General features: G+C 34.4%; 3 protein-coding genes across 8 annotated transcripts in view; 2 read left to right on the top strand and 1 right to left on the bottom strand.

Moving 5' to 3' along the window:
- LOC107725715 (DDB1- and CUL4-associated factor 11-like) overlaps window positions 1-6,513 on the bottom strand; it is a 16,044-nt gene extending 9,531 nt beyond the window's left edge. The window contains exons 1-10 of one of the 3 annotated variants that reach the window (XM_016535094.1): window positions 6,234-6,513; window positions 4,887-5,076; window positions 3,335-3,462; window positions 3,095-3,213; window positions 2,818-2,882; window positions 2,562-2,662; window positions 1,686-1,832; window positions 1,540-1,594; window positions 720-788; window positions 392-449 (exon numbers count right to left, since the gene is read on the bottom strand). In XM_016535094.1, coding sequence (XP_016390580.1) covers window positions 392-449; window positions 720-788; window positions 1,540-1,594; window positions 1,686-1,832; window positions 2,562-2,662; window positions 2,818-2,882; window positions 3,095-3,213; window positions 3,335-3,462; window positions 4,887-5,062 — 918 coding nt within the window. In that variant the 5' untranslated portion in view covers window positions 5,063-5,076; window positions 6,234-6,513. Of the gene's footprint in view, window positions 1-391; window positions 450-719; window positions 789-1,539; window positions 1,595-1,685; window positions 1,833-2,561; window positions 2,663-2,817; window positions 2,883-3,094; window positions 3,214-3,334; window positions 3,463-3,594; window positions 3,807-4,886; window positions 5,077-6,233 lie in introns of those variants that run through there. The other 2 variants (XM_016535091.1, XM_016535092.1) reach the window with 2 other exon arrangements.
- Window positions 6,514-9,060: 2,547 nt separating this feature from the next.
- Window positions 9,061-10,446, top strand: eloca (elongin C paralog a). The gene is made up of 4 exons (XM_016535081.1): window positions 9,061-9,137; window positions 9,585-9,612; window positions 9,818-9,961; window positions 10,114-10,446. The coding sequence occupies exons 2-4, from the start codon at window positions 9,609-9,611 to the stop codon at window positions 10,302-10,304; spliced, it is 339 nt and encodes a 112-aa protein (XP_016390567.1). The 5' UTR covers window positions 9,061-9,137; window positions 9,585-9,608; the 3' UTR covers window positions 10,305-10,446.
- A 1,461-nt stretch (window positions 10,447-11,907) lies between these two features.
- Window positions 11,908-12,814, top strand: part of ube2wb (ubiquitin conjugating enzyme E2 Wb) — an 11,925-nt gene continuing 11,018 nt past the window's right edge. The window contains exon 1 of one of the 4 annotated variants that reach the window (XM_016535078.1): window positions 11,908-11,998. In XM_016535078.1, coding sequence (XP_016390564.1) covers window positions 11,984-11,998 — 15 coding nt within the window. In that variant the 5' untranslated portion in view covers window positions 11,908-11,983. Of the gene's footprint in view, window positions 11,999-12,060; window positions 12,204-12,268; window positions 12,350-12,814 lie in introns of those variants that run through there. The other 3 variants (XM_016535080.1, XM_016535079.1, XM_016535077.1) reach the window with 3 other exon arrangements.

The raw sequence follows: 12,814 nt of genomic DNA, 5'->3' as shown, positions 1-12,814 counted from the left end.
TACATTTTTGTGTATTTGAACCCTTTCCAACAATGATTGTATGATTTTGAGATCCATCATTTCACACTGAGGACAACTGAGGGACTCATATGCAACTATTACAGAATAATAGGGGGGGTTGAAAACTTTTTGAATTTGAAGATCAGGGTAAATTTAACCTATTCTGTCTTCTGAGAAACAAAAAAAAAAAAAAAAAAAAAGATATTTATTGTATTTAGAAGTGCAGCAGATGAAAATTGACAAAACGTTTTTGGGTTACTGATGATGAGGTATTTGTGACTTTTTCTTATCCACTAGCCTCTAAATAAATATTTTTTCTAGGAGTTTTTGTCCCTGGATTAAGAGTGCAAATGTATGCCCTTCTATTACTTTACTAATGTGTGAATCATACCTTTAGTGTTCTCTTGTTTTGTTCACGATCAAACACATACAGGCAGCCATCGTTTGCACTATTTGATAGAGACAAAAAGCATCTCATTAAGAATAAAGGAACACTTTAGTTTTCTATGTATGGTAGGTGGTTATTCTGCTAATAAATGAATAAATAAATTAATTAATTAATTCAAATAAAATAAAATAACACTCCAATAGTGGAAATCAGAAAAGCAAAACAAGTTTCAACATGTTTGAAAAAAGTATCCAGATATAAAAACTAATATTGAGTTAGCACAGGATTGTTTTCTGGGGTTAGTATTCTTAGACCATAGTATATTACTAACCCGCCTAAAATTTCTTTTCCATCTGTGGATGCTGCTAGAGAGAAAACACAGAACCTCCTTTCATCAGGACTGAAAGAAGAAAAGACACCTGTCAGCATCAGCAACAATGAACACTAACAACTACAGTCATTTCTAATATGGTTGTTACATTAAATATACCTCAGAGGCTATAATGAAACATAAATAAAATATAAATCTTTAAACATATAAACTAATTTCCATTCACACAGCCCTTGGGGATGAACAGAGCAAGACCAAACCTCTAAAAGCATAATATTACAGTTTATTATCACAGGATGGTCACCAAATGTTATGCAATGCAGAGAAGATGTCAACATGGTCATGTGAATGTGATGCGAGAGGCAGAAAGACACACTGGCAAAGTCAGCTATTGGCATTATTAGCATATCTGGTGTTATGGCACTTTAATTACAATATATATACTATAATTTCAATATAGGAGGGTTATTGTTCTTACATATTATGAGCATAATCAAATATCTGTTATTTATATATGATGTCTTTGCTACAGTAATGAGTGTCGAAAGGGAAAAAAAAGAGAATTTAACTCATAAATAATGGAGAATTGTCCCCTAAAATAAACAAAAACAACCACAATTGGTCATTACTTTGAAAACAAACTTCCTTCATATTTCACTTTGCCAGCGCGTTGAGTTTTGGTTAGCGCACGGTCACGTGATGGCTGCAGTGATGAATGGTTATGGAAATCTGTTCTAATGTCTGTCATCCACATGAAGAGGAAGCATACAGGTGATTACCTGAGTTTTAATGCTAAAATGTACTATGAGGAAACACTAACTTGAGGTCCAGAGCGGTGTGTGTTTCATTGTCCCCATCTACACTGCACACATGGACTAAAGAGAGGGAGCACAGACAGATATGCATTACTGGAATAAATGACAGTGGTGCCAAAAAAGCAGTTTAAGTGACTTGGCCCTGTCTTACTGTAGTCAGACCAACTGGAGTACAGCACACAACGTGCATCAGGGGTGAAACACACATCCAGAATGCTCCAGCCCACGTCTCTGGCCTTCACTGTCTTCTTTAGAGTAAAACGGCCCCTACTAGTGTCATATAACCTGATATTCTGATCTATAAAAACAGACAGAAAAAGAAGAGTATAAGATACTGTTTACGCTACACAATTCAAATGTTTGGTTCAAAGATTTTTGTGTTTGTTTTTGAAATAAGTCTCTTATGCTCACGTAGGCTGTTTTTATTTGATCAAAATACAGTAAAAATTGTAATATTGTGAAATATTATTACTATTTAAAATTACCGTTTTCTATTTTAATATTTTTTCAATGCAATTTACTTTTGTGATGGCAAAGCTGATTGTATAGCAGCCATTACTCCAGTCTTTAGTGTCACATGATCCTTGAAATCATTCTAATATGCTGATTTGGTGTTCAACATTTCTTATTATTATTAATGAAAACAGCTTTGTTGTTTTTGTTCAGTTTTGTAAAAACCATGAGCATTTTTCAGGATTATTTGTTGAATATAATGCTCAAAAGAACAGCATTTATCTGAAATTGAAATTTTTGTAACATTATAAATGCTTTTAGTGTCACTTCATCAGTCTAATGCATTCTTGCATTTCTTACAAAAAAAAACCTAACCTTGCTGACCCCAAACTTTTGAACGGTAGTTTATATGTACTTAAATTAAAGCCAAAAAAAGATTGAAACAATTACACTACAGGACTTTTGTAGAACTTCGTTATGCATTTGAACATGTCTGTGAACATGACTGACATTTGGAAACTTACTAAAAATAGAAAAGAAATACTAATGACAAAGTCTTGAATTACAGTTTCACCTTGGCATGCAGACAGGAACATGTTTCCCTCATCACTGTAGACTCCACAAAAGACTTTCTGCTGGTAAGTGTCCTTGTATACCACATGATTAGGCAGAAAACTATGAGGAAATGTATATTAATTATTATATACGTATGCAAAGAATGATCAGTTTTAGAAAAAAATCTCTATTTCAAATTGTACTGACATATGTGCCTCTGTATCTGTGAGTATCTAGCATTTGTTGTTGTAGCACAGCATTAATGTTGCACTTACTGTGAACGGATTCGGCTGCACTCTCCATGAGAGAAACTTGACCCACGACACCGTCCCTGTTCCCGCTTCAGAAAGAAATACACAGTTAGATTATAGAAAGCTGCACATTTCTGAACTCCACTCTATTTGGCTGTATAAAGTGTTCCTGATTTCTTAATTACAAATCTGAAGAGCTACAAACTAGTAAAACAGCTGGATGAACTGCTCATTCAGACACATTGTGTTGTTACTATAAATGCCCTGTACATTAAGATATACATCCATAGATCCGCCTTACCTCTGCCAGCATTTGTGTGAAACTGTGTCTGCCCTTTAAGCCTGAGGATGCAGTGACAAGCAGGATCTGTGTGTGGATCTCACTGCAGTCAACTTCCTGTGTGTCTGGTTGGGCATCCACTGAGCGAGAATAAATAAGGCATAGTAAATGACCACAGAAGTGTTTAATTCAATGGTATTTATGGCACCATTGCTCACTTTTATAGAATGAAAATTATGCCATACAGTCCATAATTCCCACCTGGAGGGTCATATCGATGTCCTAGCCGCCCATCCCAGGCCCCATCGCTGTCCTCATCTGAGTCTGAATATGACTGCACGAGCTGTAGGCCCGTCGCTCCACTTCCATGGACCAGGCGGACCTGGCCCCTATAGTAGAGAAAAAGGAAGAACAATTTGCAATACCCATACGACAAAAGAGGAAGTGGCAGAGTTCCAGAACATGCAGCCCAGGCAAAGGGATCGCCAAATAAATGTTATGTAGGTTATGTATATAATTACCTCCGCAGTAGGTACGCCAGAACTTGTGCTAAGTCAACGTTCTCTTCAGATCCTGACTGCCTCTCGGCCTGTGTGTGACCCGTCTGATTGGAATTCTGGTTGGGTTCTGGTTCGGACTGGTCTGGGTTGCTGCCAGAGCCCCGACCGGACATCCCAGAACTGGACTGAGAGCCCATAGACTGATTGTCTGCCAAATAATTTATTCAGAAATAAGCAATGCAAGCAATCACATTCACGCCATTATAAAAAAGCAAGAAATATGATAAATATGCTAAAATGTATTTAAAGACATTGAACACCATCTTTTAGTAATTATGTCGAAACTTTGACATACACCCAAATAATAAGCGAAATACCTGTGTTGGCAAAGCTGAATATTCAGCAGCCATTACTCTAGTTTTCAGTGTCACACGATCTTTCAGAAATATGCTGATTGTGTTTTGACATTTCTTATTATTATTATCAATATTGAAAACAGTTGTGCTGCCTAATATTTTGTGGATTTTCAGTTTCAGTTTTCAGGATTCTTTGCTGACTAGAAAGTTTAAAAGAGCAGAATTTATTTGAAATAGAAATCATTTGTAACATTATAAATGTCTTTAGTGTCACTGTTTGATCAATGTAATGCATTGCTGAATAAAAACATGATTTTTTTTTTCTTACTGACTCCAAATGTTTGAATGGTACTATGTATGTTAAATTATTGAAAAAAAGAAAAGAAAAGAAAAAAAGATTTAAACAATTTCACTAAAAACTTTATTATGGTTTTTTTAATGCATTTTAACATTTTTGAGAAATACTAAGCAGAGAAAATTATTGTTAGCAATATTATTATTTTAAAAAGCAAGACAAACAATTCTAGGATTATCTTAAAGACATTTGACACCATTTTTAGTAATACTGTAAATAATAAGACATACACACAATTAATAAGAAATATACTTGTCTGACTATAAATCTGTTATGGACATGACACAATGCATAAATATGTATTACGACAAAATGAACACTGATGCAGTGCATTAATTGTGTGGGATGTCAGTGTTATTAACATCCCAATATTAGCTTGCCTTGAAAAATTATGACATTAAACAGATGATTTAAATTAATGTTGACATGCAACTGACAAAAGGCTGTCGATGTGACTGACAGGCTAGAACTGAAAAGAGCAAATGACATGGGACGAACACTTCATATAATGGTTTCATATTTACAATCTAAGATTTTAAAAAAGCACAAATACATAAAAGCCTACTCCAAATAAATGTTATGTAGGTTATGTATATAATTACCTCCGCAGTAGGTACGCCAGAACTTGTGCTAAGTCAACGTTCTCTTCAGATCCTGACTGCCTCTCGGCCTGTGTGTGACCCGTCTGATTGGAATTCTGGTTGGGTTCTGGTTCGGACTGGTCTGGGTTGCTGCCAGAGCCCCGACCGGACATCCCAGAACTGGACTGAGAGCCCATAGACTGATTGTCTGCCAAATAATTTATTCAGAAATAAGCAATGCAAGCAATCACATTCACGCCATTATAAAAAAGCAAGAAATATGATAAATATGCTAAAATGTATTTAAAGACATTGAACACCATCTTTTAGTAATTATGTCGAAACTTTGACATACACCCAAATAATAAGCGAAATACCTGTGTTGGCAAAGCTGAATATTCAGCAGCCATTACTCTAGTTTTCAGTGTCACACGATCTTTCAGAAATATGCTGATTGTGTTTTGACATTTCTTATTATTATTATCAATATTGAAAACAGTTGTGCTGCCTAATATTTTGTGGATTTTCAGTTTCAGTTTTCAGGATTCTTTGCTGACTAGAAAGTTTAAAAGAGCAGAATTTATTTGAAATAGAAATCATTTGTAACATTATAAATGTCTTTAGTGTCACTGTTTGATCAATGTAATGCATTGCTGAATAAAAACATGATTTTTTTTTTCTTACTGACTCCAAATGTTTGAATGGTACTATGTATGTTAAATTATTGAAAAAAAGAAAAGAAAAGAAAAAAAGATTTAAACAATTTCACTAAAAACTTTATTATGGTTTTTTTAATGCATTTTAACATTTTTGAGAAATACTAAGCAGAGAAAATTATTGTTAGCAATATTATTATTTTAAAAAGCAAGACAAACAATTCTAGGATTATCTTAAAGACATTTGACACCATTTTTAGTAATACTGTAAATAATAAGACATACACACAATTAATAAGAAATATACTTGTCTGACTATAAATCTGTTATGGACATGACACAATGCATAAATATGTATTACGACAAAATGAACACTGATGCAGTGCATTAATTGTGTGGGATGTCAGTGTTATTAACATCCCAATATTAGCTTGCCTTGAAAAATTATGACATTAAACAGATGATTTAAATTAATGTTGACATGCAACTGACAAAAGGCTGTCGATGTGACTGACAGGCTAGAACTGAAAAGAGCAAATTACATGGGACGAACACTTCATATAATGGTTTCATATTTACAATCTAAGATTTTTAAAAAGCACAAATACATAAAAGCCTACTTATTACGTTGAATATACATCCAAATCAGCCCTTTGTTGATAATTTAGCGCTCAAGCTAGCACACAGTAAGCGATCTACAAAAGCGGCCTACCAGATAAATGGTAACAGCGCTTTGGCAGCTCTTCTGCTCCGTTGGTTTCTTCCTGCAGACCTCGGTAAATAACCACCAAACAGTGTTATCAAAATTGAAGCTCGTAAACGTGTGAGTTCAGTATGCTAAACGCTTCTGTTTCCCTGAGTAGGTTTTAAGACTCTCTAGGTTCGTGACGCGCCATGTTGTTTACGGTCTCGAGACTCGCCTTCCCTGGGTCACGTGACACACTGACGCTCTCCCAGAGCAAACACAAATATTGAAAATATTTATTTTCCAGCCACAAACCTTTAACAGTACACTCCTAATAAGCAGAAACTACAGATTTTTTTCATTGTCATGAGCTCCCAAAATATCCAAATATTTTTTTTAACGATAAACTTTTATTCAGCATTGGAAGTAACTCAAAAAATTAGCTAGCAAAGTTCTCGTTTAGAGAAATTAGACACACTACACTAAAAGCTACATGACAGTTGTTATGTGTAGTTACTGTATGTTTAGTTTTCCTAAATGTAAAACATTCAAAATAGTCCGCTGTAATTTATCTAATATATGTTTATATAAGCAAACATAAACTAATTCCAAAAGAAATAAAAAAGAAAAATTGTAAATTATTCAGAGAAAATAACAGAGAACACAAGCAAGAGGTCATAACTCACCCAGCGGTAAAATGTGTCAATAATTACAAAATTACAGACCCTAAAAAAACAGCACGACCCTGAAACGGCTGATGACGGACTTTTCCATCACTACTAACACTAATTGAATTTTGCTGTTGAGAAATGAAACTCTGGATGACCTCTTATGCCGTCACTGTTGTGACATCATTGGAAGTTTAGCCTGTTCGGAGCCTGTAAAAGGAACAAAGCTGTGTCAGTTCACCTGGCTGAGACTTAAGTCCCTTCTCAGATACAGTTGTGACTTGTGAGTTCTACACAGCAGTTGTGTTTTGTTCAGTCCAAATGGACTGAAATGAAATGGCAATTGGTCTTCAGGGGAGGATAACGATGAACCAAATAACATTGCTTGTCAGTGATTTGCACCGAACAATTGTTGCATAAAGAATTCCACCCATTTGGACCAATCTGTTCTGTGCAAGTGTGCAGAAACACAATAACCAACCGGTCTCGTGGGTATGGTTTTGTGATTTTTGAACACGGCAGCATGCAGAAAATGCCCTAGAGGCTCTGAATATTTTGGAACTCATGGGCAAAGAAAAAGAAACTGTTCCTGTGTCTGGCCGTTCTGGTGCTCAGAGCTCTGTAGCGTCGACCAGATGGCAACAGTTCAAAGAGGGAGTGTGCTGGATGTGAGGGGTCCAGAGTGATTCTGCCAGCCCTTTTGCTCACTCTGGATAAGTACAGTTCTTGGAGAGAAGGGAGGGTTGTGCCAATGATTCGCTCAGCAGTCCGGACTACCCTCTGTAGTCTTCTGAGGTCAGATTTGGTAGCTGAGCTGAACCAGACAGTTATTGAAGTGCAGAGGATGGATTCAATGATGGCGGAGTAGAACTGTTTCAGCAGCTCCTGTGGCAGGTTGAACTTCCTCAGCTGGCGAAGGAAGTACAACCTCTGCTGGGCCTTTTTCACAATGGAGTCAATGTGAGTGTCCCGCTTTAGGTCCTGTTTGCTATATATGATGCCGTTTCAAACTTTGGGGAGGTTCTGCAGCCCAGAGAGTTCTGCAAAATGAACGGCAAACCTAAAGAAAAGGAGAGCAGCTCTGATGCACCATCTGAACCCTCTGAGCAGTCGTGGGGAAGAACAAATACTGCAAAAAGTTTTTTCACAACTGCTTTGAACAGGCCATGGTGTGGCATCTGTCTTTTTGTCCTATGATGATGGGGCAAGAAAAAGAAATAACCACTGAGTGCACAGCCCTGTGTAACCCTATCCACAGTGCAGAAAAACAAAGAAACAAGTAAGTAAATAAATAAATAAATACATTGCCTAAATAAGATGATAAGTTAGTAAATACATAAATACATAAATAAGATGACAGTAACCTGGTTTGGCATCTAGTCTTTTGACCCTAATATTGATGACAACCAGAAACCGAGGGAAACAGACATTCTAGACATTTTCATATGGTCTGCAGTCCATGATGGAAAAACTTAAATTCAAGGTGGCAGTGCAAATCTGAGAATCTACGTAACTCTACTTATCATTATCCCTAGTGTAATTTATTTATTTTTTTATTTTTTTATTTTTATTTTTTGCGTGCAACTATTCATACTTCTTCATCTATTCTCACTTAATAGTATTTCATTATAACCAACAAAGTGTAAAGATGTTGGAAATAAGAGCTTCATTGTGCAGTGTAGTCAAATAAAGATGTAAGAGTTTGAAAGAGTGCTCGGAATTCTGTAACCAAGTAAGGCAATAGTAATGTTAGTACGATAGGAGAACCCGTATCTAAATTGATTATTTATAAAGATAATAATATTATTTATAGAAATCATTGATGTTAGTTTCTCATTCTCGTACAGGTACAATTTGCACCATCTGCTGGACAGTTTTGTTATACTAGATGTACATATAATTAACAACAATCTATAATGTAAAAATATCTGTTTTTATTTGGATAGTGTTGTTTGTGTATAAAAGTTTAGGAATATTTAATACTTTTTGCTTTTGATTTTTGAGTTAGTTTTCCGTTACCGAGCTCCTCAAGGTACATACATAGTAACTAAATAATTAAATCACTAAGCAGTATGTGTGTGGACCTTTTTGAGTGTATTCTTGGTGTGTAATGTAAAAAATTAAATAATTCATTTAGATGTTAGTGTTGGTTGAATTTTCGAGCGGGGACTTTTAATTATAAGCCACATTTTTGAACCGGAAGTACTCAGTTGTATCCAGCGTCTGTGTTTTCAAGAAACTTGTTTTGTTATTTGAATTCGTGGTGAGTGTGACCGTTGTACATTTATTAGCCACAATATAGATTTGATTTATAGATCTACTTAGATAAGAAAGTATAAAATAATGTGATTTTATTTATCGCTTTCAAAATTGTGTAGAAAATCTGTCATTTACTGTTGTGATGGTAACAATCTGCTTTTATGAGACGGTTTAAGAAAAATAAGAGAACAAATATGTAAATACCAAGTACAGCAAAATATAATAAACACAAAAACGAGCCTTTCTGATATCTTTTTTGTTTGTTAACTGTTTACCTGTTAGCCTCTCGACTCGAGTCAGTCTGTCATTGTTATAATCTCACAGTTTTGTTTTATTTCTAAGATTTCTTCCTATTTGTCTCTGCTTCTCATATGCTGACTTACAATAATTCATCTTTTTTCCCTATGCAATACACTATCATAAGCCTGATGTTTGGTTGTGTTGTTTGCAGGAGTAATACAGCGCCTGTGAAACAATGGGTTTGTATTGGACTTTTATTTATTTGCAAATAGGAAATTGCAACGTCTCGACGAACTTGCGTGCTTTTTGCATATGCCTTTAATGAACCTCGTAAATTCGTTATTCGTCCTTATTCCTGATAAATTTACTCGTAGGCACGTGTCTGTTTAGCTTCCATTGCATGCTTCTTTTTCCCTTAAGTGTCCAAATAACATTTTCTGTCAGATGTTGAAGAGCGGACTTATGGTGGTTGTGAAGGCCCAGATGCCATGAATGTAAAACTGATCTCTTCAGATGGCCATGAGTTTATTGTGAAGAGAGAGCATGCTTTAACCTCTGGCACCATCAAGGCTATGCTGAGTGGACCTGGTGAGTATGAAACATGGTCAAAGTCGAGCTGTTATGAAACGGCATTTATTTACTGTGGAATTCTTCCATCACTCATGTGTTTTCAAAAACATTTGAGCAATATCTGAACAGTAGGAGGAAGCTCTAACTAACAGTTGCATGTTTTCTTCTAGGTCAGTTTGCTGAAAATGAAACCAACGAGGTGAACTTCCGGGAGATCCCGTCTCATGTTCTCTCCAAAGTTTGCATGTATTTTACCTATAAAGTGCGCTACACCAACAGCTCGACAGAAATCCCAGAATTCCCCATTGCTCCTGAGATTGCCCTGGAATTGCTTATGGCTGCAAACTTTCTAGACTGTTAGATAAGAATGGAGAATGTGTTATACTGTGACCGGCTTACTTTTCATTTGTTTGCCATCATATATGCTCTTATGACTTATGAGTGTGTATTTATGAATGTTTTGTATTTTTTGGTCCATTGAGGGTTTTTGTTTGTTTTTTGGTATGTTGTAATTTCAAATGGCTAGATAATTTGTTGTGTGTGCAGTGTTTTAAATGTCTTACAATCATTTTGTATTTGAAAAAGTATTTTGCAATTGTCCTAGTGCCATTCGCATTAGGGGAAAAAATGGATGAACCAAATATATCATTGTCATACCTCTATGTCTTTGTTTTTGATTAGTTTAATTAATACAGCACGAAGAATAAACAAAATGGCTTACATTTCTTGCAAGACACAAGTGAACACAAAATGAAGGAAAGCTCTATGCATTTTCAAAACCGTGAAAAACAGAAAATAAATCTTAGGGTAGTGTGTGCTAAATTACAGTAAATTATGGTATGATTGTACCATAAAAGGGATAGTGCTAAAAAGATCTGTCACCCAAAAAAATCTGCATGTTGAAAGCTGTCCCACTTACTTTCTTCTGTGACAGAATTAATTAAAAATAATAGATAAAATGATTGTAACTATTAATAATGATAGTACATAATTATTAATTCATAATTTAAAAGGATTCCTGATGCAAAAATAAAACAATAACAATAATATTTTTAATAATAGATATTTATTTAAAAAGTATAGATATCTATTGATTATTATAACTATTATTAATAATAGTTAATAATTAATAATTAAGAAGGAAGATTGTTCACCCCAAAATAAAAATAATTAAAAATCTGTATCTTGAAAGTTGTTATAAACCCATGTGACTTTCTTTCATCTGTAATAGAATAATACAATAGATATTTATTAAAAAGAATAGATATAATATAATTATAACTAGTATTAATAGTAATTAATAATTAAAACCCAAAAATAATTTAAAAAAACGTTCCAAACTTGTGCCTTTCTTTCTTTGAAAGAATAATTAATTAATAGACATATTTATATATATAAAGAATATATATGTGGTAGTTATTATAATGATTAATAATAGTAGTAGTAGTAGTAATAATAATAATAATAGTAGTAGTAGTAGTAGTAATAATAATAATAATACTTAGTTAATCATTTAAAACGATACTTAACTTAAAAAAAAAAAATCTGTATTTTGAAAGTCATTCCAAATGTGATTTTCTGTTTTCTGTGACGGAATAATTAATTGGTAGACATTTATATTTATTAAAAATAATTATTAATTGTAATAAATAAATACATTACATACATACTTCACCCGAAAAAAAATCTTGAAAGTCGTTCCAACAAAATGGTGAAATAATACTTATATTTATTAAAAACAACAGATATTTATTAATTATTATAACTTTGATTAATTGCAGTTAACTAGTATTAATTAATTAGGAAAAAAGTAGCCTCAAGGTAGGCTAGTGTATACTGGGGTTTTGGGGCTATCATGCCTTTGACCTAATGTAGGGAATAGTGAATGAGGGTATAGGGGGCGATTTCGGACACAGCCTGGGTGTTTGGACAAGGCATCAGAGTACGTTATCAGAACACAGAAGCGCTCGTGTGTCACGTGATGGTGACGTCAGTCGCCCTGCGTGTGAGCCTCGCGCCTCTGATGCGGGGGGATCCATCATGGCGTCGATGCAGGTAAGATCACAGCTGACATCTAGCTCTGTTTAATCTATCAATCACTCATTGATCAGGTGTCGAGTGTGTCGTCTCTGAGAGTGTAAATGGTGTTTTTTTTTTTGGGATACGCCTAATTAAGGGATCGAATATTGTTGTGTTATTTCTGAAATCATAACTTGTCCTCCTCGCTGCTCCTGAGCTGTCAGGGTGAGAATTATCATCGGTGCTTTGAAAGCAACAGCTGGCGAGCAGGACTCATATAAACTCCTGATTTACCGCAGATACAGGCAACGCAATGAGTAGAATCGACGTCTTATTACTAGAAGTTTCATGAGTTTGCTGTCTGAGTGGCTTGAAATCATGCTATCAGTATGTTTACTTATTTTTATCCAGCTTTGCAAGGTTATTTGGACATTTGATAGGACATTTGAAGTTCTAGATTAATTTAACTTAATTGATATATGAGTCACTGTTTTGTGTTGAATAAGAATATCAGCAATGACAAAATATAGGCAATGTTTGTTGCCACACAGCTCTCTTAGTGGTATAAATATTCAAATGAATGTAAATATACTGTACTAAATTTAAATGCTTGGATGTATCTCATACGACTTAATGTGAATAATGTAAAATTTGAAGACTTATATAATCCTGTTATATTCTTTACATTAAGGGGGTTTAATTTTTTTTAATGCTAAGTACCCCCATATCCTTTTATCATCTGCATATTACTATATTAAGATGAAGCTCTGTGTGTGTGTATTTATTATTTTATATTTAATTTATTATATTATTTAATTATATATTATTTATTTATTATTGGAAAATAATTTA

Source organism: Sinocyclocheilus rhinocerous, unplaced genomic scaffold (assembly GCF_001515625.1).
Source record: "Sinocyclocheilus rhinocerous isolate Xijiao unplaced genomic scaffold, SAMN03320098_v1.1 scaffold1327, whole genome shotgun sequence".
Classification (NCBI taxonomy): domain Eukaryota; kingdom Metazoa; phylum Chordata; class Actinopteri; order Cypriniformes; family Cyprinidae; genus Sinocyclocheilus; species Sinocyclocheilus rhinocerous.
The sequence above is the reverse complement of the archived record's forward strand: the minus strand, read 5'-3'. Positions and strand labels throughout refer to the sequence as shown.

Bases quoted from the DNA above. Each gene is read 5' to 3' on its own strand.
- eloca (XM_016535081.1), top strand. The intron at 9,962-10,113 runs GTGAGTATGAAA...GTTTTCTTCTAG, and splicing joins GGCTATGCTGAGTGGACCTG to GTCAGTTTGCTGAAAATGAA.